Source organism: Hermetia illucens, chromosome 2, assembly GCF_905115235.1.
Source record: "Hermetia illucens chromosome 2, iHerIll2.2.curated.20191125, whole genome shotgun sequence".
Classification (NCBI taxonomy): Eukaryota; Metazoa; Arthropoda; class Insecta; order Diptera; family Stratiomyidae; genus Hermetia; species Hermetia illucens.
Window position 1 is genome coordinate 43,441,552 of NC_051850.1, and position 25,278 is coordinate 43,466,829.

General features: G+C 43.9%; 3 protein-coding genes across 3 annotated transcripts in view; 2 read left to right on the forward strand and 1 right to left on the reverse strand.

Annotated features, from left to right (window-relative positions):
* The window catches only part of LOC119648902 (ATP-binding cassette sub-family G member 1), a 102,334-nt gene extending 99,258 nt beyond the window's left edge, over positions 1–3,076 (forward strand). The window contains exons 5-9 of the mRNA XM_038050806.1: positions 864–1,402; positions 1,466–1,867; positions 1,932–2,048; positions 2,142–2,398; positions 2,463–3,076. Of these exons, the coding sequence (XP_037906734.1) occupies positions 864–1,402; positions 1,466–1,867; positions 1,932–2,048; positions 2,142–2,398; positions 2,463–2,804 (1,657 nt within the window). The 3' untranslated portion in view covers positions 2,805–3,076. The remainder of the gene's footprint in view (positions 1–863; positions 1,403–1,465; positions 1,868–1,931; positions 2,049–2,141; positions 2,399–2,462) is intronic.
* A 5,472-nt stretch (positions 3,077–8,548) lies between these two features.
* Positions 8,549–23,405, reverse strand: LOC119649646 (serine/threonine-protein kinase RIO1). Its single transcript, XM_038051901.1, has 4 exons — positions 23,205–23,405; positions 9,717–10,452; positions 9,122–9,648; positions 8,549–9,028 (listed from the first exon to the last, which is right to left on the reverse strand). The coding sequence occupies exons 1-4, from the start codon at positions 23,265–23,267 to the stop codon at positions 8,639–8,641; spliced, it is 1,716 nt and encodes a 571-aa protein (XP_037907829.1). The 5' UTR covers positions 23,268–23,405; the 3' UTR covers positions 8,549–8,638.
* A 75-nt stretch (positions 23,406–23,480) lies between these two features.
* Positions 23,481–24,964, forward strand: LOC119649647 (DNA-directed RNA polymerase III subunit RPC8). Its single transcript, XM_038051902.1, has 5 exons — positions 23,481–23,726; positions 23,789–23,972; positions 24,037–24,177; positions 24,570–24,706; positions 24,764–24,964. The coding sequence occupies exons 1-5, from the start codon at positions 23,616–23,618 to the stop codon at positions 24,890–24,892; spliced, it is 702 nt and encodes a 233-aa protein (XP_037907830.1). The 5' UTR covers positions 23,481–23,615; the 3' UTR covers positions 24,893–24,964.
* Positions 24,965–25,278: the final 314 nt, after the last annotated feature.

A 25,278-nucleotide genomic window follows, 5' to 3' on the forward strand; every position in this document is an offset into this window, starting at 1 on the left:
ACTTAAGGAAAGGCTTTTGTTTACAACAATAAGCCCACGTTACTCGCCCCTCTCGCTTTCTGGTTGGCATGGCCTCCTTGTTCCAGAACCTGACTAAACCCATCACGCCTTGACTTCCGCAATAAGTGTAAGTGATGATACCGGCTATAAGCGGATAATAGCAATCTGTGTTCTTTAATAGGTCTTTTATGGTGTTCGCGGTACCAGTATCTTCTTGACTTTACCGCGGAAAATATTCCCTGTTTTTCCATTAGACTTAATCAATTATAATATCAAGTCCCTTGCTTTTATCGCCAAATTACTTTAGCGTTGAATCGGCTTTCATTTTTCAAAGGGTATATGTCTAAGACCTATCCCATTTTAAAATAATTATTATTTCAAAAGGTGTAGAGACCTTTTGTCCATTCTCCAATCCACTATTAAGACTATCAATTACTAGATTCTTTTGTCTGTGACAATCAACAAAAGTAGAGAAGGTTAAGTGATCTTATCTCTAGGAAAACACCGAAGCAGAGAACAAGGAAACAACTTCTCTAATTTTATTACTTGGTTTGCTGGCACCCCAGGAGCTCATTTCTTACATATCTTCTTCTTCTATCCATGTTCCTTTCCTTATCTCGAAATGAATCGCCGCTAGCGAAAAACGCCGATCTTATAGGTGGTGACCCCGTGATCATGAATCTAATCTAAAATGGTGTGACATAAGTTTCATTCCTCCCAAATGGTGTAGACTTAGGTTCACTCCTCCATACCCCTCCCCCCTCCCAAGAACGATGTTAAAGCGAACTGAATTTCCTACTTTATTTATTCTCAGCTTTATTCACCAAACTTCTATTATTCATCTAAAATGATTTCCTTTCCAGAACATCTGGCGTAACTGGCTACAAGAAAATCAACAAACGCGACTCTTGCTACATCACCCAAGAAGATCATCATCAACCCCTTCTCACCGTGGAAGAGCTCATGCACGTTGCATGCGCCCTCAAAGTAACGTCCCGGAAATCCCATGAAGTCCTTATAACAGAAATTCTCGAAAATCTCAATCTAAATCATCGTCGAAATGCTACGGCCGAATGCCTTAGTGGTGGTGAAAGGAAACGTCTTTCCATTGCTCTGGAATCAGTAGCGAACCCGACGATATTCTTCCTAGACGAACCGACAAGTGGTTTGGATGAGGTCACCGCGTCACAATGCATTCAGCTGCTGAAGAATCTTGCCAAGAGTGGAAGGACTGTCGTATGTACCATCCATCAACCCTCTGCAACCATCTTCAAGAACTTTGATCATATATATGTCCTAGCTAAAGGACATTGTGTATATCAAGGTGAACCAAAGGCGATTATACCTTTTTTGACAAGCATTCATTTGGATTGTCCAAAGACTTACAGTCCCTCTGATTACAGTGAGTATAATTTCTTCTAGAAGCTTCCCCCCACCAACTAAACTTGTTTAACTTCTTCAACAGTTATTGAACTCTGTGATTCCAATGAAGGATCTCTAATATCTTCTCTCTCCGAAATAACTCAAAATGGCAAACTAGAATATACTCAAATTAATGATAACGAGCACACCATCGGCACTGACGAAGATTCCTTAGCCTTATCGAATTACCGATGGAAAAACATTATCACCCCAGTGTACTTAGAGAACAGTAAACAGAGTGGTAGCCTTGGATGTATAGGGGGTGGTTTCGCACTATTAGAAAAGATGAAAGCTTTTTCGAAAAGAATAAAACAGGACAGTGACTCAGTATCAGGGACCAGACAATTTTTAGTGCTTTTACATCTGATGATGAAAAAGATTCTGCGCAATCGGATAGCTCTTTGGATACAGTTTATTCATCATTTGATGTGCGGATTGATGTTTGGTAAGTATCTTAGCTACGAAGAAAGATGTGACGATCTTGAATTTGTTCTGGTTCGTTTTTTCAGGGCTAATTTTCTACAAAGCTGCCAATCAAGGAGAACGAATGTTCGACCACCTGAAGTATTGCATTGGTTGCATACTTGTGATAGTCTACACTCAAGTAATGGTGCCTATACTAAGTTGTAAGTCTAGAAATTATTATCTTTATCTATAATTTATTATCACCTTTCTAAATTGATAAGAAATAACAATCGGGGGGATATATTTCATTTTAGTTCCCATGGAAGTGAAACTAGTTAAGAAGGAATTCTTCAATAGATGGTACAGCTTAACACCGTACTACATGGCTTTAACTATATCCCGCCTACCGTTACAAATATTCTTCAACATGATATTCCTATCCTTCACTTATTGGATGTCTGGCCTTCCGAATGAACTGTGGCGGTTCATGCTATTCTCCTCAGTGGGCATAATAACCTCCTTTGTCGCAGAGGGAATGGGACTGGCCATCGGAGCGACTTTCAGTATCACGGTAAGATAAATAAAACGCAAATAATCTCTTTCAACTGCAGCACCCAATTTCTTCCTTTTTTCAGAACGGTTCGGCCGTTGGTCCCCTCCTTATAGCACCATTCCTGGGCTTAGCCATTTACGGATTCGACTTTGCTGCGGACATTCCAGCCCTCATGTATGCTTTAATGAAGCTATCGTACATTCGAGTTGGAGCAGTAACACTTGTGCTGAGTGTTTTTGGCTTCAACCGACCAGAACTAGATTGCAACGAGATGTACTGCCATTTTAGTGACCCAAAGGTTCTACTACGGTTTCTCCGGGTGGAGAAAGTTTCGATATGGCATGAATTTGGATTTTTAGTTTTGTTGCTATTATTTTTCCGGGTGATGCTATTTTTAAGCTTGAAGAAGAGATGTAGGACGTAATTGCTGTATTTATGGGAATATTGAAATTCAATTGTATTAACAAGTCGAAATGGGGAACATTATATCCGAAACTTACGCAAAATATCTCAATCCAAGCATATCAAAGCTTCTCTACACACACAAAAATTTAGAGTTAATAAGGAAACTACTGTGATAGACTTAAATAGAATCAGGATAGATATTTTCTACAAATGGAGCTTTACTTATGAGCTAATTAGGTCGTAGTGGTTTTTATACGAACTTAATATGAAATAAAATTACTAAAATCGAAATGATTAGTTTTGATTTAAGTACAGTCCCGACGTCATACCCGTTTAATTAAGAAAAAAATATTCTTCCAACATCTTTTCAGATACAACTCAATTATCCAGATAATTACCTCCAAATGACACCTACATAGATATTGACAATGAGATACTTAATGATCTTTCAATTTCCATAATTTATTATTAAAAAAATCATTTGTTGCTAAGGTCTTGCACAGAAAGTCATGCAAATGATTTCTAAACTGCTTTTTTGGACCAGGAAATCTGAGACCGCTAAGCAGACTTAGCAATAAATGTAGTTTGCATCACCTTCTAAAGAAAAGATAGCATGTCAACTATACCTACGCACCATCGTTACCGGTTTTCGGAGATATGCCTCAGCTCCCTCCAGGACTTCCCGAGAAGCCTATGCTCCTCCTAATGTTCTATACTACGTAGCGTTACGAATGACCCACTCGTCGGTCATCCTGTTATAGTGCATTCTATTGCATAACGCAACCGCGAATACCCTTTCGTGAAGTGTCACCTATTTACCGCAACTCCCGCCTTTTAATAACGTCCAGCCTTCACCCCACTTGATTCATATTCATATTCAAGGCACCATTTTTTGCTAATTTTGAAATGGAGCTCCCAATACATGCGAAAGGGTGATGTACATTTTTAAGGTTATATGTAAAACAAAACCTTATTAAAATCAGTTTACAGTCTGTCCGTCACACGCATTTTTCTCGGAGACTGTACCAGCGATTGACATCAAATTTGGTGAAAAGATGGGAACTGTGAACGCCCACGCATACAGTCAGTTACATCCTTTTACGTCGAATTTAAGGGGGTCCGCATACATGAAAACGGGGATGTACATTTTTTTCACCAAATATAGTCATATGATGGATTCAATAAAAGATCTTTTAGTTGGCTCGACTACACCTTGTCAGGGTCGGACTGTATTCCATCAGGGGAAATGAATTGGCCGAGGAATCTCACTTGTGTCTGGAGAAACTTGCATTTATCAACGTTTAGGACTAAATCGGCCTCAAGGAGACGTTGAAAAATGCACTCGAGATGGGCTAAATGCTCAGACTCTGAGGAAGAAGCGACCAAAACATCGTCTAAATACAGGAAACAGAAGTCGAGGTTTCGCAGGACCGAGTGGATGAACCTTTGAAAGGTTTGCGCCGCATTGCACAACCCGAAAGTCATCCGCGTGAACTCGGAGAGTCCAAAGGGTGTGCATATTGCTGTCTTTGGAATGTCTTCTGGAGCGACAGGAATTTGGTGGTACGCCTTGATTAAATCCAAGGTCGAAAAGTTGCGGCAGTTTGCGAGATGATGCGCAAATTCGTGGATGAATGGAATAGGATATCGGTCAGGATCAGTCTTTGCATTTAGCTTTCTATAATCCACATAGGGGCGCCATTCGCCGTTTGACTTAGGGACCATATGGAGTGGAGAAGACCGACAGCTGTCTGAAGGTCTACAGATATCCTATTGGATAAGTTGCTCGAATTCTTTCCGTGCAATAGCCAACTTGTAGGGTGGTAGAGGACGCACCTTTGAGAAGATAGAGAAGCCAGTGGTGTTAATGTGGTGCTGCAGATTGTGCTTCATTGGTATAGAGAGACTACATTCTTTAGTAATCTGGCTGAACTTTTGAAGGAGTGCCCAAACACGAGAGTCAGTAATGTGAGATGAGGTTCTGGATTAAGATTAGTCGTGGGGTCTATAAGAGACCTAATTGTTTAGGAAGTTTAGGAGACCTGTTCCTCAGGTCCACTAGCAGCCCATAGTGACATAAGAAATCTGCGCCTTAAATGGGGAAGCTGACATCCGCCAGGATGAATCGCCACGGGAACGTCATACGCAAGCCAAAACTCACGACCACTTGCCTGTAATCGTAGGTGTTAATGCGCGAGGAATTTGCCGCCATAAGTTTTAAAGGTTGTGGGAATAGCCGGTGGTGCCAGGGTACGGGAAAAACCGAAACCTCCGCACCAGTATCAACAAGATAACTGCGCCTGCTGAGAGGGTCATAAATTATTAGGCGTTGCGTTCTGGGTGACCGTCACCAGGACCCCCGGCGCGCCTAGTTTTTTGAGGTAGGCGCGAATTTACATGGAAGCGTACATCTGGTAGCTTTTTCGCCGAATCTACGATGATACCAACAAATACTTGGGTCCGTAGGCTGTCCTGACGGCCTGCTATCCGATCGCCCTAGAGCAAGCTCGCGATCTGGCGCCCGAACGCTGAGCGTCCAGCGTCACCCTCATTTCCGCCATGCAGGCTACAAGAGCGGCGATTTCGCGCTTCACCTCGCCTGTTTCCTCTGAAGACTGCTGAACGGCCGATATCGTGGGACGCGCGTGCACCTCATGCACCGTATCAGCCTCTGAAGAGCCAGAGACGCACGCGCCGCTCCGGATTCCGTCGCCAAAGTGGAGGGACGCGCACAGAAAGGGCAGTCACGTGAGGGTCCGATGGGCCTGCCGCGTCTCTGTCGTCCATCGACATCACAACAGCTTTATGACGCCAGTTTTGTCGAAGACCGAATTCTAAAAACCCTACTCTCACTACGACAGACCTCACCCACAAGTGCCCCGTTCGACAGAAAAAGAGACACCAAAAACGTACCCCAAAGCGAACGTCTGATGCGCAGACCAAAATGAAAACTCGCCAAAAGAGCGGAAATCCAAAGAGTATCAATCAATCCAAGAGTATCAATATGATGATTATCAATTTTAACACTTATTGTATGAAAAATGAAGTAATAAATAATAATACTCAAAACTCCTTTTGAATTCTTCCTGCGGCGGCTTGCAGTAACAGCGTTTTTCTTTTCTGAGGTTGGGGCTCCTGAGCGTGCGATCGATCCTTGACGGCGGCTCCGGCTCCCTGTGGCGACGTCGAAGAAGTCGGCTCCCGCTTCTTAGAGGCTGGCGGCTCAACGGTCTGATGACTGATTTCAGCACTAGACATGGGGGGCACACAAAAACCAACGGAATTTTTCGCGTCTCTCCCAGCGAAATAAACTGCACGAACCTTCCGGTCGGCTTTAATACGGGCCGACACACAATAAACAGCCCGAAACCCTGGCTGCGCTGCTCCGCTCTACCTGGGCGTTATGGCGGAGGTGTCGTTGTACGTGCACTCAACGCCCCGATGATAACTGTTGATGCTGTTGCTGGCGACAAGTTTGCCGTCGCTTTTGTAAATTTCCACACTTTTTCACCTGCTTTTCAGGCAGAACCCTTCACGGAAAGTGGAATTTTTCTTCCGGGTTGGGGAAAACTGGCCGTCGCCTTGCTCGAACGCCTCAAAACCGATTTCCAATTGAAGTTCCTTTTTGTGCGGTACACGCGAGGTTTTGTTTATTTGATATTTAAGTTCATAGTTGGGGTCACCGCTCTAGTTTAAATTAAAAACATTTTATTTTTATTTACATCAATATTTACAACTCTTTCTTCAAATCCCAAATATGCCATTATTAACTTTCTAACTTTAAAGCCTACTCCGCCGCGGAGAACACTGTGGCAACTGTCAATCGAATTAAGAACATTCGAAATAAATTTCAGATGTGGTTAACCCTGCTGTGCCAGTAAACCATGTGTTCGGAGTAGGTTTCTTAGTCACCTAAAAAAAGGAAACTTCCTGTTATCGACTTTGAAAATATAAGCGAAAGACTATGTACTCTGCGTTTGTGAGACAAATTTAGAAATATAAGCCTCATAAACGTCGGAGAAGGATACTTTCTACGAGGCAGTTGACCAGACCCTCGAGGTCTGCCCCAGATATAACATCTAAATCATACTTGGAGATTTGAACAGTCAAGTGATACGCTGACTGCGGACTATTCAATTGGCAGTGTCGTACGCGGTCCACAAACATACGTGCGCCTCTCCAGACGAGACCACTTTCAACGAAATTGACCACGCGCTAATCAAACGCCGCCACCTCTCAATCTGGACGAATGTCAGAACATATAGGGCAGGCGCCAATATAGACTCGAATCACTTTCTCGTTGGCATGGTAGTCTGGGCTCAAATGACAACACCGTCTAGAATCCCCTCTGCTAATCAGCTGAGAGTTAACACAAGCCATTCACAACACAACCCTCCGTAAAACCTATAAGGGGGAAATAGATGCCGCAATAACCGCTACTAGCAGATGTCCTGAAGATGAAGCATCAACAAATGATCTTCACAACGACTTGAAAAACTTGATCACGAGCGTGATATGGCCACAAACATACTTGGCCCCAGCCGCAAGAAAAGTCGGAACGGCTGGTTTGACGATGAATGTAAGCTAGCAACCGAACGGAAGAATGCCGCATACCGAGTAATATTGCAATCTTAAAGAACGCGGCACGCGCAGACTTATCACGAACTTCGTCGAGCGGAGAAACGATTTCACAGGCGAGGCCTGGGAGAACCAACAAGTTTTGCTAACAAGTCAGCAGGATGAAGCCCTACACACCTCGATGCTCATCCTGCCGAGACAAAGAGGGAAATCTGATTTCCGACAGAATGAGTATATTGGAGCGATGGGTTGAGTATTTTGATGAACTACTCAACAACCAAAATATCGACGAATTGGAGGTCCCGCCAACTGAAAACGACGGACAAATGCTGCTACCACTGATCCATCTCTTCAAGTCCACCCAACAATAGGTTGCGGTGGGCGGGATGCTTAATCCGTATAGATGAGGATGATCCAGCCCGGAAAGTCTATAATGGCATTATCTGGAGGAACGTAGGTCAGGACGCCAGGCAGGGACATCGAATTGATGGACCTCGGCGTCAAACCGGGGTATATGGAGTTCCTTATTAAGGCAGGCCTAGACCTGATACCGGTTGTAGCGCCGTTGATGATGATGATACCAGTTGACTGTTGTTAAAAATGCAAGTACGCATATACCGGACTTGAAGAAATTTTGAGCAGACTCAATTGACTAAATCCAACCCAACTTCTTTTACTTATTCCATTGATAGACAAAATCTATTCTCTCTGAATTCTTTGCAAGGACTTAATTAAACCTGCGGAATCTTTAGTTATGTATACAGATTATCTAGTTTTATCCTGCCCTCCTTCTAAAATTTTAACTCAATCAAACCCTTCACCTTCTATTTATTGAAAAAAAATCCTTCAATGTTGTTATGCGATTTTGTCTCGCAATTAAAACTGCACATTTTCCCAGGATGTATTTACTTTCTTTAAAAAGATGATGGACCGCTTTCTTATCAGCATCCACACTCCAACGTCTGTTACATGAAGTGTGGTCGCCTTTAATATGCCCTTTGCGGTGTCAAAACCTATTGCCATTCTTGGGTACGGATACTACGGATTCCGGCATAGTTTATGATTTATCTGAAATTCAAAACTGATATTTCCAAAACCGCCTGATACGGTCCTCCGAAACAACAAAAATAACCAGACCACACTAAAGAACAAAACCAAGTTTCTACAAAACTTCGAAAAGGGATATTCCGTTTGGATTCTTGTTTTCCATTATATTCCATTCCGCTATATATACAATGTGTGTAAAAAATATGTAATAATTTTAACTCATTTAACTTATTTTTTCTTGCCGCTTACACTCATTTTCTCTTTTCGCTTTTTTACATGTTTTTTCACTTTGACTTTACGCTTTTCGGCTTTAGCATCTTTAACAGCTTTCTTTCTCGCTTTCTTACTCTCCGGTGATTCATCTCTTGGTCGTGCTGAGTTTTTAAACTTACCCGATGCCTCGTCTTCAGAATCATCATCATCGTCGTCCTCACTGCCTTCGCTGCTATCTGATTCACCCCCACTCTCTTCATTGCCATCTTCATTCTGTTTCTGACCGAGTAAATCTGGTTTTACTTGAACTTGTAAGTCTGCATTTAAGCCCGCAACTTTTTTATATACTAATTCCTCGCCGAGTCCAGTTTGTGCTTTTTTTATATCACGTTCAAAATGCACAACCTAAGAACGAATAATTTTATGTATCTCAAATTTTAAAACAATTTCGGGGAAATATTCTGAAGATCAAAGACATAAAATGTTACTTTTACGCACCTCATCTAATCGCTTCGGTATGTATGACTGCTTGAACACTTCTTCGTCTATTTTTTCCTGTGCCGTCAAAGCATCTAGATCTCTATCTTTTATCTTTTCAGCAATTGTTTCCAGATATTCATCCATGTTTTCTTCTGTAACAGTTGGATCAGTGATGAAGTCAAACAATTCCTTTACTGTCATAGTGGCGACACCATTTTTACGGAAGAACTCAGATATATTTGTACAATCTTTTCGTAAGAACTCAAAGGCGTGAGGATGATCATGTTCAACTGATTGACTCACATCGATGATCACCAATTGGCCTTCATGTAGAAGTATATTAAACTCAGACAGATCTGCATGCACTAATTTAGATTTGTTGTACATTTTCCACATAATTACGACGCAATCGCGATATAATTCGCGAGCTTTCGATGTGGTTAATTCCACATCTTTTAGTTTAGATGCAGGCCAACCATTTTTACCACAGAAACTCATGAGAAGTACATGACTACGAAGGAGTATTGGGTCTGGAACTGGAATTCCTATGGAGAGAGTAAAATTTAGAACCAACTCAAAACAAAACTGATCCTAGTTATATTATAATCTTTACCTGCATTCTTCAGTCTCACTAAATTCCTCATTTCCTTCTCAGCCCAAGTTCTCACCATCTTCCTAGGATTGTGACGACAATATCCATGGCGAAATCGAAATTCGCCAGAAACATACTTATCACGATCTTTGAAAACCAAAATCGACGTCTTATAAATCTTCACAGCATATTCCTCGTCATCTTTTCCCGTTGCATGGTACACATTCGCTTCCTTCCCAGTTGATATGCAACCATTGATCTCATTAATGAATCCACGGTTCAACAATTTGAAAAGAATCATTCTAGTCCTCGGATCCATAACTTGTTCGGCGGTAGCACGATCATGCTTGTCACGTACTCGAACCCTTTCTGCTTCCTGGCGTCGATTAAACGTAACCAAGCGGTTTGCTGCCTGATCTGACATGTTCTTCTGAGGATCGTATTTTTCTACGTTTATACGGTTTGTGTACTTTTTAAACAGTTTATCGCTTGGCTGATAGCTGGATACTTTATTACTGGACTTTTGAGCGTTTGGATGCAAATTACCAGAGTGACCAACTTGCGTTTGGTTGTGTTTCTGGTAACCAGCGTAGCCTTCATCGTAATCATCATATGTATTCTCATCATCGGGGACGTACTCGTCCTCATCGGCTTCGTCATTGGAATAATCCTCCTGCTCGTTATCAGAAGTGTCTTTCAAGCCAGTGAAAATTTGATGTTTGAGGGTTAGATGTTTCAGCGACTCATTAATCTGCAGCTGCAAAGAAAGCAAACATTAGCTTCCTTTGGGCTATAAAAGACCAAACGAAAGTATTGCGGTAATGGAGACGAAGATGTTGCGTTGCACTACTGGCGTGACACGTTTGGATCACATCCGCAATGACGATATCCGCGATCGATATGAAATTGCACCGATCGCGGGAAAATTGCGAGGGAGAGGTCTTCGAGGGTGTAGTCACGTAATTCGCGCTAATGAGAATTCACTTGCCAAGATTGGCCTGAACATCGAAGTCGATGGAGTAACCAAAAGGCCGAAGCAAGGGTGCGATTGCATCCCAATCAGGCGTTTGATAGAGTCAAATGACGAACCGAACCCGCTTGTGAATGGGACAAAGGCTGAAGAATAAGAAGAAGCTTCCTTTGGAACATTCATACAATCAGCAAAAATAGCCTGCCAAATATACTAAGCCAGAAAAATATCCGAAGCATAAGTAATTCATTTTAAGACCCATCCATAGATTTTAATACAATAAAATCATTAGTAATGACCTTCTCACAACGACAATTAACCTAGAAGTTGGGCACAATAGTTCTTTAAGGCCGCGGTGCGACTTCCCTTTAAACGAGCCTTTAATGAAGGAAACCAGAAAAAAATGAACACCAATTCAGTTATATTTATAATTTACTAGCTGAACCCGGCAGATCTTGTTCTGCCTGTGTATGTTTTTCATTTGAAAGCCATTTAGTATTTCCGAATATGATGTAAAAGGTGTTTGGATTCTTGAATAACTCCAGCAATATGGGTTAGAAGTGGCTCTGATGGCTCAATCAGTAGTGGACGATTTTGTTGCAGCAGATGCTTCGCCGACTTGACGGTAGTCTCCCATAAGCCAACAAAATGTGGTGCTTTGGGAGGGATAAAATGGAAACTAATTTGCCCTGCACTGCATTCCTTTATAATCCTCTCCTGTGCGTCTTGAGAATGTATCGTTGAGATCAGTTCCGTTAATTGACGCTTCGCTTCTACGAAATTAATGGCATTATCACAGTAAAGGTTCTGACAATGTCCGCGCCGTCCAATGAACCTTTTAAGAGCACCAAGAAAAGCGTCCGTGGACAAATCGCTAACAACTTCAAGATGAACAGCCTTGGTGCTAAAGCAACAGAATAATGCTAAATAACTTTTCTGTGGACGACTTCCCCGTAAACGATAGTGAATCCAGATGGGGCCACAGAAGTCGACTCCACAATTGATGAAAGGACGCGCTAGTTGAACTCGATGGGGTGGTAAATTACCCATCATCTGCGTATACATCTTTGACCTTGCTTTTATAAAATAGGTGCACTGTTGTACAATAGCTCGCGCTATATTTTTCCCCTTTATAGGCCAGAACGGTTGTCTTGTTATTGCCAGTAGGCCCTGAGGCCTTATGTGCATATTCTTTACGTGCAAATCGGTCATCACCATTTTCACGAAAGAGGCGTAAGGTAGAAATGCGGGATGCTTGGTTTCGAACGAAATATTGGATGCTTCTAACCTTCCTCCTACTCGTAAGAAACCTTCCTCGTCCAGGAATACTGACAGTCCCAGAAGAGCACTTTTCTTGTCAACTTCCTTGTGTTGTCTTAAATGAGTTATGTCACCCTCGAGATTTTGCTGCTGGATTGCCTTCACTATAGCCCATAAAGTTGCATCCAATTCTTATGGAGTCAATGGTTTATTGTTTACCACCAACCTTGAACCTGTCCGAGTGCTTTTTGAAGGTTCAGTTTTGCCATCCTTATTTCTTAAAAGCTTTATGAACGGAAGCAATATGCTGTCACCCTTTGAAGCTTTCGAAACGGATTCGAATGTTCGATTTTGTTCTGTGGTTCCCAACTGTCGTGTTCTAGACATGGTTCACTGGGCAAGCTGATTTCTTCCTTCTTCCCCTTTGCTTCGTCCCCGTTTGTGTTCGCCTTGAAACATGAAGGCCACAATGCTTCTTGCCCATGTAAGAATAATGGCCCATAGGCCCATAGAACCATAAGTAGTTGCTCCGCAGGCGTCTGTGCCGTAGAGGCCTCTGGTAGCTGCTCGATCTGCCAAAATCTCTCAATACTGCGCTCTAGAAGTTCTTCCATCGTGCAGATGATCCTTCAGTCAGCTTTTCCGTAACTATCCATCCAAGTAACGTGTTCTACAGCAGCGACAAGTTCTTCCCTAGTTTGATTTGTCCAACGCACAAAATCTCATGGTAGAATTCTGCTCCTATTAGCATATCGACTCGTCTCGGTTCAGTCTTTCTCATACGATGTTGACTTGTGAGCCAGAATCTAAGATCACTCGACAGCTGACTGTAGTTCCATCGGATCCTTTTACATTAACTAATGCTGTGCTAAGGAATACGTAACAGTCAAGTGCATCGCCGTCGTTGCTAACCGCCACTAATGTAGCCTTCTCTCTTGCCGCCTTAGAAAGCTTTCGACTCGAGGTAATTTTCTCAAGATCCTGCGTTTGGTCGTCCGATGATATTTCTTCCCAGGGCTTAAAGCGAACCACCGTGCTGTGTTTCTTGGAGCACTTCATGCACCTTCTCGAAGAGCAAGATGATGCAAAATGACCACCTTTCAAAAAATTGATGCAGAGCTTGTGTTTCCAGAGATGATGAAAACAATCCGTGAGTGACAAGCGCAAAAAATCGCTGCATGCAAAGAGTTGATGCGCCTCTTTACACATTGTACAACCTACGCTAACGGTAATGACTGACATCGTTGTTCTTGGTAGCTTCTTTTTGCTGTTCATTTTATCCCTCCCAGAGCATCACATTTTGGTGGCTTATGGGAGGCTGCCGTCAAGTCTTGGTAGCTTCTTGTTGTTCTCCTCCGCTTTAATATTCCTGGCATCCAGCGCTTCCAGCGACTGAAAACGAGTTTCTAGGAATTGCAGAAACTCGGCCAGTGATTACAACTGTTTAGAATTTGCCAACGACTGCTCGTACAATATGAGGATCGTTTTATCCAATTTCCTGAGTACTATGTGTAGGAGCAATGGATCCCAGGTGTCCACCGCAACTCCAAATTTTTCAGCCCATGAAGACGCTCTTGTGTGGTGTCATGCAATGATTGTAGAGTTGCGGCTGATGTTGCATCTGATGGTTGGCCCAGAATTTTGTTGAGGAAGGCTGCCACTAGAAACCGAGGATTGTTGTATCGGTCTTGCAATATTTTCCAAACCGCTGCGTAGTTTAAATTCGACAAAGCTAAATGTTGTATTAAACGTTCCGCTTCGCCTCCAAGACTCATTTTCACGTGCCACATCTTTTCACATGGTGCAACTGGCTGATTATCCACCATCTGGGTGAACAGGTCGAAGAACTGCTGCCATTGTAAATAATCTCCTTCGAACTTGGGCACAGTAATTCTCGGTAAATGGGTCCTTACATTACTGGTAGCAGCAGGCCGCTGTGTTGATAATGAATCAATTGTCTCTGCTATCATAACGAGCGTATTTTGGACTTGCTGCTCTAGCTGAATATAGGCCTCAAAATTGTATCCTGTTGCCGCTGGATCTTCTGATGCCTCCCAGATGTTGTTGTGGTTCTCTTCGATCTGATCCCAATAGCGGTGAATGGTTGTGCCCTGCAACTCATAGTATTGTCGGGATTGCTCCACCAGAAGCGCATTTTGAAGCACTCGTTTTAATGGTCCTATGACTGACTGTTGTCGTCTGACCTGTTTCTGCAGCCCAGCACCGCTTTGCAAAGTATGGATGGGTTTGATCGTCTCCAAGCCTCCATCTTTCCGGTAGTTGGACACGAGCGACTCTATCTGCTTCCCAATCGCTTCCTGCTTCTGGATCCACAAATCCATTTCACCGTATCACGTCGGGGTCACCAGATAATGTTGCGACTCTTTTGCCGCAATTTTCTTCCGAAATGTTGTTTGGTGAAATACCAACCAACCGATGTAGTTAATAACTGTTGATCCTTTGGTGAAACACCAATGGGGAAAGGATTCTTGATTTGGTGATACACCAACTCAGGTACCAAACTCGATCGTCTCTAGCACTAGAGAACAAGAAAAAGGTGGCTTATTTCCGATCGAACTGAACTGTTATTTTCCTCCATCAGTTTAAATACAAATTTTGTGCATAGTAAGACATATGCGAAAATAATGAAGAATGTTGATTATCATAAACCGCGTACAATACACCTTGCTATTTTGAGGGAAAAAATGTTCGAACATTGATCTGCCTAGGTTGCAATTTACATGGACGTGGAATAATGTTTGCAGATTTCAATGCGGTCATTAATTTACTCGCGCATATCTTACATTTAAATTGGGGTCAAGCAGTGTACTGCAGGATAGACTGATGCGGAACATAGCTCCCTGAGGCCAACCTATCTTTCTCTAAGGATGAGTTGTCTCTCCTCTGGGACGGTGTGTGCCTTTTCAGGGGCCAAGCCTCTCGTCTACCAAGACCGTTAGTGAGTGGTGATAGCCACACCCTGTACGAGGTGACCCTACTATTAACAAAACGCTACGGATCTAGACTGGGGAGTCGAAAAACACCTCCCCCAATCCAGGGTGTCATGCGAACCGTGCCCATTGGATAGTTTGCAGTCGGGGGTAACTGACTGTATTCGAACGGAGCCTCACTGATACCTGGTCGCCTCAGTGAATAAGTTAGATCTTACCGTGCTACGGGGGGCTATAGCACGGCTGACCTCTTAACCCCCATACTCGTGGGAATCAAATGAGTACAAAACTGGAAAAAAAAAACAAAAACCAAAAAAGCGGGGCCCCGTACCGCACCAAAACTGGTTAATCAGGCGGAGGCACGTCTCCAAATTACTGAAAGCCAGGTGACTACACCCAAGAAGGGAGAAGTTGGGACGTCAAGCAGTGGATCCAAGGTGAGCATTGGTATACTGCATGGACTACAGCCAACGAACACCACTGCTCAAAGAGCAGGGACCAGCAAAAGCACGTCTGAGATAAATATAACAGACGTCAGGAAGGAGACAGGTCTCAGTGGCGCCGGGGTTAAATGGTACCTGCGCTATCTGAAGGAAGGCCTGAAACCAGAAGAGGCCCTTAAGAAGGCTCAGGACAGACCTAAGCCATCTCTACCGGAGCCGAGAAAGCGGGGAGCAGCAGAGATCAGCCCGCATGAAGGGAATGCTCCCAACCCACGGGAGGAGAAAACCCGGGCAGGTCAGGAGTGAAGGCAGGACCCAGGAAGCCCGGCATTAGCTATGCTAGTGCGGTCAAGGGCATTCGACTGGCCATACTGCCAAAAAGGTTTCCCGAGCAAATACTCACTCGGGAGGAACAGGAAATCATTGAAGAACTTGTCGCCAAGCAGATGATCAAGGGTTGGACGTCGAAACTGGTATTCACCGGGATACGCTTTCGACCAGGCCTTATACTGGTGCACTGCGCGACGGAAGGTACCGCAGAATGGGTCAGAACCATAATTCCTAGATTGCCAGGCTGGGAAGGGGTGGAACTGTCAACATGTGCTGGAGATGATATACCAGGAGCCCACATGGTGACAGTTTTTCTCCCAAAGGCCGCGGCAATAGTAACAGAAGACCTCATGAGACTCCTAATTGCTCAGAACGAAGATCTCCATACTCGACTATGGAGAGTCTTCAGAAGCAAGGTGGAGGGAAAGGGTAAACTCCTCACGATCGGGGTAGATGACCGATCCCTAGAGGCAATTAAACGTCGGAGTTGTCATATCAACTACCGATTTGGCAACATACCCGTGCATGTGCACAAGGAAAAGCCAAGGAAAGAGACCTCGGAGGAGGCATCGGGTGGAAAACTTACCGAGGTCCCTGAAGAAGTCGCGGAAGCCATAGAGGCGGAAAGAACTGGATCAACCAGGGAAATAGACCTGCTGCCCAGTGAAGAGCAGAAGCTGGACGACCTAGACCTAGGACTGCTAGGGCTCGGGGTGGACAGCGACGCGCAGGAAAGCGCCATGTCGGAGGAGGAGGGTGACACTCCGACAGTGGAGAAGAGCTCCAAACAATAACGGAGCCAATGGCCAGCACTAGGATAGCCCAGATAAACCTCCACCATGCGAAAGCTGCATCTGCAGTGATTGCAAGGGCAAATTCCAAGGAGAACATTGGAATAGTGCTGGTTCAGGAGCCCTGGGTGTACCGGGGGCAGATTCGCGGTCTGCAAGGAGGAGACATGCAGGTAATTTGGGACTCCTCTTGTGAAAAACCAAGAGCTTGCATAATTCTCAAACGTAATCTAAAATACATATGTCTTTCAGAGTTCTTAACCGGGGACCTTGTGGCTATCCAAGTCTCATTGGAAGCCGGGAGGAGCACTCGAAAGGTAGTGGTAGCATCGGGATACTTCCCAGGAGACGAGAGCCGGGCTCCACCGGAACAAGTCGCAAAGCTGACGGAGTATTGCGAGGAGAGGGCGTTACCACTTCTTCTCGGCTGCGATGCCAACGCCCACCACGAAGTGTGGGGAAGCAGTGACACTAGTCGTAGAGGTGAGTACCTTCTCGAATTTATTCTTAGTAATAAGTTAGAAATATACAACGTAGGGAACACTCCAACATTTGTGACCAGCACCAGACAAGAGGTACTAGATATAACTCTAGGAAATACCCTAATGAACGGGATGGTCAGGAATTGGAGGGTGTCGGATGAACCCTCAATGTCATATCACAGGATAATCAGATTCGACATTGAGGGTAACTCCGAAATAAAAAGAATAATAAGGAATCCCAAGAGAACGGATTGGGAATCCTACACAATGCACCTGAGCAACAACATTGCCCACCTTCAAGGGAGCGGTGACATCAGGAGCGAATTAGAAACGGTGGAGGAAGACCTCAACACAATCGTCATTGACGCATATGAGGCCAGCTGTCCGGCCAAGACAGTCAAGTCATCAAGGGATGTACCATGGTGGAACAGAAACTTAGCCAGAATGAGAACGGAGGTACGAAAACTCTTTAACCGGGCAAAACGAACCGGGGACTGGCGGAGGTATAAAAATGCACTGACTGCGTATAGCAACGCCATCAGGGAAGCGAAACGGAACAGCTTTAGGGAATTCTGTCAAGGGATTGAACAGATCACAGAAGCAACCAGGCTGTACAAGGCTGTAGCCAAAGACGGGAGAATATCCTCTGTCTGCTTGAAAAAGGAAGATGGGACATTCACCGAGAATGAGGAGGACAGGGTACACCTGCTTCTCAGAACTCATTTCCCGGGGTCCTACCCCTCGGCGGCAGGCGACAATAATCTGCCTGACACCCCAACAACGAATAAAAGGGGAAGGAAAGAGAGCTGGAAACTAGCAAAAGAGGTATGCTCAGAAGCTAGGCTAAGATGGGCAGTGGGAACCTTTCAACCAATGAAATCTCCCGGAGCAGATGGCATTTTCCCAGCACTTATCCAGAGAGGCCTAGGAATTATCTTAGAGTCTCTTCTGAGGGTGGTAAGGGGGAGCATAGCACTGGGTTACATACCAAGGGCATGGAGACGGGCAAAAGTGGTCTTTATTCCGAAGGCGGGTAAAAAGGATCCTTTTCACCCTAAATCTTTCAGACCAATCTGCCTAACATCGTTCGTATTCAAAACGGTGGAGAAGGTCATAGACAACTATATTAGAACTAACGTTCTAAAGCGTAATCCCTTACATCACTGTCAACACGCCTACCGGGCAGGAAGGTCAACTGAAACTGCTCTGTATCAGCTGACAGAGGTACTACGGGACGCCATAGAAACAAAAGAAATTACACTGTGCGCGTTTTTGGATATCGAAGGAGCATTCGACAACACATCGCACACAGAGATACAGGATGCCCTGAGCCGCAAAGGAGTGGGAAACACCCTGGCACTCTGGATGGGCAAAATGCTAGAAAGCAGACAAATAGAGGTACAAACAGGTACAAATTCTATTATCAAGGCTGTCCACAGGGCGGAGTACTATCGCCGCTGATGTGGAGTATGGTAGTGGATGAACTCCTGGACGTGTTAACTAATACTGGAATACAAGTCCAGGGCTACGCGGACGACATTGTTCTAATCTGTAGGGGCAAATATGAAGATACCCTATGTGATAGAATCCAAACTGGATTAAGGGTTACTAGTGCCTGGTGCAGGAAGGTGGGACTGCGGATCAACCCAACCAAAACCACCATAGTACCATTCACTAGGAGGCGTAAGCTGGATCACCTGAAAGCCATAACATTACATGATATGGAGGTGAAACGAGAAACAGAGGTCAAATACTTGGGAATCACGCTAGACCAAAAATTACTCTGGAAGACACATGTCGGAAACACTTGTCGGAAAGCCACGAGGGCTCTGATGACTTGCAGATCCATAGCAGGAAAAAAATGGGGTTGTAGCCCGAAGATACTACTTTGGATATATACTGCAATAGTAAGACCAATGATTACCTATGGAGCGGTAATCTGGGCAGAAAGAACCCAACTCAGCACACAAGCCAGGGAATTACATAAGCTCCAAAGGCTGGCTTGCGTGTGTATCAGTGGGGCAATGAGGACATGCCCAACGGCATCCCTGGAGGTCCTTCTGGGATTAACCCCTCTCCATCTGCACATACAGATGCAGGCAAGGAGATCAATATTCAGGATGGCCGGTAGCATGAGTGAGGCGGGGAGCTGCCTAAATCGAAGGAAGATTGATATCCTTTCTAGGCGGTATCCCGAATTACTGATACCGAGGGACAACATGACAACGAGGTTTCACTTCGATAAGAAGTTTGAAACACGTTGGAGTAACAAGACAAACTGGGAAAGCGTGGCTGCGACATACGGCATACGGATTACTTGGTACACTGACGGATCCCTCACAGCAGAGGGAGCGGGTGCCGGTGTCATTGGTCCAAGGAAAATGTACTTTGAGCCAATGGGCAGGTACACTAGCATATTCCAGGCGGAAATTTACGCCATAGATAAATGTGCCTCCTTTAATCTGCAAAGGAACTACAGGGGGCAGAACATAGCTATTCTCACCGATAGCCAAGCAGCGATCAAGGCACTTAGGTCCAACCAGGTGAACTCTAAACTGGTATGGGAATGCCTTGAGAGACTGAATACACTCGGCTCGTCCAACAAGGTCTGGATACTTTGGGTTCCAGGCCATGCTGGGTTGGAAGGCAATGAGGCAGCGGATGAACTAGCCAAGAAGGGAGCAGGGATGCCTTTATACGGGCCAGAACCCTTCTGTGGAATCGGAAACGGTTTCATGGCTATGAATCTAAGAAACGAAGAAAAACGGTTTAGGGAACTATATTGGGCGGGCCTACCAGGGATGGAGCAGTCCAGGGTGCTTATTGGGGGATACGAGCCCATGCGCACAAAGGATTGCTTAAACCTCACCAAAAAGAACCTCCGAATCATAGTGGGAATTCTCACTGGTCATTGTCGGCTGAACTACCACCTAGGGAAGCTAGGGATATCTACAGACACTGCCTGCAGGTTCTGTGAGGAGGAGGACGAAACCTCTATGCACGTCCTGGGACAGTGTCCAGCACTTGTGCAAAGTAGGTCGATACATCTGGGAGAACACTTAATACCAGATGCAAAGCTGAAACTTCTGGAAGTGGGGAACATACTAAAGTTCCTAACGGTTACTGGCCTGCTTGAGATACTATGATCAACAGGTACACTATAACCAGTAAAAGGGGCACAATAGTTCTTCAAGGACGCGGTGCGACTTTCCCTTAACAGAATAATAATACATTTAAATTACAATATATTATACAGTATAAAAAATATGTAAAGTATAAATGAATTAAAAGCATAGAAGTCAAAACCCATCATAACTTACGAATACAGTCATGTACCACCCCCCTGCTATTACACACATTATTTGACAAACTGTCGTGTTTTCTCGATCTTGGATCTCGTTAAGGCCTGCCATCAAATCCCTATAGCTCCCGAAGATATTCCAAAGACAGCAATTTGTACATCTCTTAGACTCTTCGATTGCATAAGGATGACTGGCGGTCTGTGCAATGTAGCGCAAATCTTCCAGAGATTCACCCACTCTGTTCTACGAAATTTGCACTTCTATTTCGTCTACTTGGATAACGTTCTGGTCGCTTCTTCCAACGAGGCCGAGCATTTGGCACATATCGAGTGCATTTTTCAATGTCTCCTTAAAAATGGCCTAATTCTCAACGTTCACAAATGCAAATTTCTCAAGCAGCAGGTTAAATTTCTAGGCCATTCCATCACCCTGACGATATTCAACCCGACCCAGACAAGGTGCAAGCGATCGCGAGCTTTCCGCTGCAAAGACTATAGAAGGTCCTTGGGTATGGTAAAATTCTACCGTCGTATCCTTTCTAAAGCTGCTCACTCCCAGGCATTAGTTAACGTCATCATGTCTGATCCTAAGACCAAGTATTCGCGAGTAGTTGTGTGGTCTCCAGAAACGGTCCAAGCGTTTGAAACCATCAAGCAGCAACAGGTGGACGCTACTCGTTTAACATTCAAGATGCATTTCTAACCGCGGTGGGTGAATCAATCACGTTCACTTTGTTCACAAACCAAAAGTCTCTGAGTTTTGCCTTATGGCAAAAGCCCGTCAACTTTGATTACATTAGCCAGTTCAGATCAGCCATTCAACATGTGTCCGATAAAGACAACTGACGCTGACGCTGATCTCCGAGATCAACATCCCAGCCGCAGTCGATTTTTTGGCAATCGCTGTGGTTCAGAAATATGACGCAGTTCTTCAGATCCTGCAACCGGCCTTCAAATACAAGTTCAAGGAGTTCCCTATCCTTGCGTCACATTCCTTTATCCATTACGAGATCCCTGAAAAGGGACCTAGGCCATATATCCGCTTTTCGTAAAGAAGTTTTTCTTTCGGTGCACGATATTGCGAATCCCGGCATTCGGATAACGAACTAGTTAGTCTTCAACAATTATTTCTGGTCTTTCATGAATAAATACTCTTGGCCACGTTCGAGAGAAGAATCCTCCGAAGAATTTTTCGCCCCCTACATGAGGATGGACGATTCCGTAGCCTACATAACGACGAAATCTATGAGCGATACCACGACCGTCAGGTTGTGGATAAAATCCGGCTTAAAAGGTTACGGTGGATGGATTGCTTAATCCGTATGGATGAGGATGATCCAGCCCGCAAAGTCTATAGGGGCAATATCTATGGCAGAAAAAGAAGACGAGGCAGACCCTGCCTAAGATGGAGCAATGGCGTAGGTCAGGATGCCAGACAGCTTTTAGGGATATTAAATTGGTGGACCTCGGCACGAAACCGGGATGTCTGGAGTTCCTTATTAAGACAGGCTTAGACCGGATACCGGTTGTTCCGCCGTTGATGATGATGATGGTGAACAAAGTCGTGAACTCTTGGGCAAGAGAATGCCTCGCATGCCAAAAGTGTAGTCGCTAGACATGCTAGGAAGGAAGTGGGTGTATTTCCTAAGTCGACAAGGCGCTTCCACACTACACCTTTGCGAGGCACCATCCTCTTCAAATCCACCCAACTACTGGCCTACGCTGACGATGTTGACATTATGGGAAGAACAACCCGAAATGTCTACCATCATCCAGATCAAGCAGACGAAGTACATGGTGGCAGCGAATCGCACTGGTCAAACGAGAAGAATAAAGATAGGAGACTACAACTTTGGGTCGAAATTCACAACTATGACGACGAAATCCGCACACGGTTGTTCGCTGCCAACAGAGCCTATTTCAGCTTACAAAATCTGTTCCGCTCGAAACGTCTCACCATAGGGTCAAAGCTGTTACTGTACAAGACTATAATCTTGCCAGTCCTCATGTATTCCTCGGAAACTTGGGTTCTTAGCAAGAAAAATTGCAAACTTTTAGTCGCGTTCGAGAGAAGAATCCTCCGAAGAATTTTTGGCCCCTACTGAGGATGAACGATTCCATAGCCTACATAACGACGAAATCTATGAGCGAGACTCCGACCGTCTGGTCGTGGATAAAATCCGGCTCAACAGGTTACTGTGGGCGGGTCACCTAATACGTATGGATGAGGATGATTTAGCCCGGAAAGCCTATGGTAGAAAAAGAAGACGAGCCAAACCCTGCCTGAGATGTAGCGATGGTCAGAACACGAGACAACTTTTAGGGATATAGAATTCGTGTCTGGAGTTCCTTAATAAGGCCAACCTAGACCCAATACTGGTTGTTGCGCCGTTGATGAGGTGTACGCAGACTTTTTCTGCTAAGTGTATATGGCAGTTCGCGAATTTACCACCCCATTCAGTGCATAGAACAATATTTTGTATAAGACCCTATCATATAATTCCCACCGCAAAATATTGATATTTAAATTTTTTCGGAAAGTATTGGAAATGTACTCAAAATTTATATAAAGTTTTCAAAAAAATTTGATGGTCGGCGGAAAGATAATTGGAAGATGTGCATTAGCAAATGCACTACTCGCGAAGGGTTAATTTCAATGAGTGAGGAAATCCTACACAACTCAATTTCTTTAATTGATCGCGGTAGTCCTGACAACTAATATCCAGCAGACAATTGACTATTTGCACAATTTAATTCCTAATTTAATCCTTGCATTGCACAATAATTGCAAATACAACTTCAAAACACGAGACCTAGGCCATTTCACCACCGTTAGAAACACCACTTACGGTGGTTCAGCGCAGTCAGTTTCTGGTTGGCAGTAAAAAGACTGAATCCCCTACTCAGGAAACTCTGTAACTATTCTTTCGAACGGGGCCACTGAAATTCCCAAATTTAACTTCCTGGAGCACTACACTCACCTCATCACAAACTGGATCATCCTCCTCTGCATCGCTAAACTGACCGGGAGCCGGCACACTCATTATGGCTCGATTCTAGAAGAAGGACAGTAATCACAAACAGGCCTATATTTAAAATCCTTCCAAGCTCTTTAAAAATGTTAGCAAAGCTGAATAACCGTTCAAGAACTAACAATCCAAGACCGTGCTGCAGACTTTAAACACTCGTAAAACGTCAAATCAAGTAACACGTGCATGCTGTGGAGAGTTTTCAAGCTGCTGTCAAAACAAATTTGACAGTCTCGCGCTCGGTGTTTATCCCGCTTCAAAGTGGATTAATTTTAATATTTCCTCAACAACGTGAAGACTATAATCATTCCTTTCGTAGTAGATATGTTTAGATAGCAATTTGCTGGTGAAAAAGCGTTCGGAATGTTTGTTCTAGCGGAGCTAAAGGATACAATCCGAATTGCACCGGAGCAATTCCACCTGAAGCTGTCGGAAGCAGTCCGGGATGAAATCAATAGAAAATTAGCAAATAAGGTGTTTCGCATGTGATAATATTATCATGGCTACGATTCTAACTCATGTTTCTGTGGATTTAGGTACTTTTAAACGTCGGTCTGTGTATTGCCCTGAAAGATATTGTCAAGCTTGGTGATTCCATCATATTGCCGGGAGATGGGGCGTCGCACACTGAAGTGATTTTTCGGTATATTGTATTCCGTCCAACAGTCGGTGACGTCATAACCGGTAAAATACGGAGTTGCAGTCGTGAAGGAGTGCATAGTAAGTTTGATTGCAGAAATTGCGTAAAATACGGAAACTAACTGAAACACTATAACACTTGCAGTTACGTTAGGCTTTTTTGATGACATCCTTATACCACCGACTGCATTGCAACATCCTTCGCGGTTTGAGGAAGCGGAACAGGCCTGGGTGTGGGAGTATCCCTTGGAGAATGGCGAAGGGCACGACCTTTTCATGGATATAGGTAAAATGCCTTTGAATAAGCAAATAAAAAGCCGATAGACAATCACGGGAACGTGTTATTTCCTCTGAAACCATTCCAAGTGCAGCTGATGAAGCTTATTTTCGTTGCATGAAAGTAGTTATCTGCGATCTTCGCATGCAAATTCAATTCTACCTTTCATTGAACTCATTTCTGCATCTTCCTTCAAATGTTAGCGATTTGAACAATGGAATTTTATTCGAAAAATTTGGATTTAAGAAACATGTCCATTAGGTCAAGCTTAGAGAAAGTTTTCGGAACCCGTTGCAGTTTGTACCAATTTTTATAGGTGTCGGTCTCGAACTTATTTACACGTTCAATTTGTCTAGAAGTTCATAATTAACAATTAAACGCGATCGTATAATAATTTTCAGGTGAACCCATCAAATTTCGTGTATCGAGAGAAATATTCGAAGAAAGTTCGCCTATTGGTCCTCCGGATCAAGCTGAAAGCGCATCGACTTCCGCATCCCAAACAACAGCAGACGTAAAGACACCCTACAGGATAATAGTAAGTGGCTCTTGACTATGAACGCACATTGAAATAACGAATCAATTTTTACTCTAGGCTGCAATAAACGAATCTGGTCTGGGCGTCCTTTCCTGGTGGGAATCGCACGGTCAAGAGGAGAATGGCGAAGATGATGGAAATGAAGAAGACGTCGAAGAAGTGGAAATGGACACTGAAACTGTGTAATTTCAATTTACTTGAAACTTTTTGTATATAAATAATGTTATTGGAATAGATTTTCTAATTTATCACTGAAAACGAATTTTTATTTGCAATCAGAATTTCACGGCTTGATCAAAGCCTTATAAATAGGTTTTTAGTGTAATATGCCAAGTTTAGGAAAGTAAAAGCACCAAAATGTTCATATTTATGATAAAGTATTGGAGACATTCACAAACAATTGACACAAGTACCTCAGAAATGTTGGGTGGATGGGAAAAACAACCAAGTGAAAAAATGCTCTTCCCTAGCAAAACACAAAGATAAGCCACCTTTCGAACATGAGGTCAAGAGAATCTGCCATCCATTTGATGACGACCCGACCAATTGGAAGGAAACTGCCTCTCACTTTT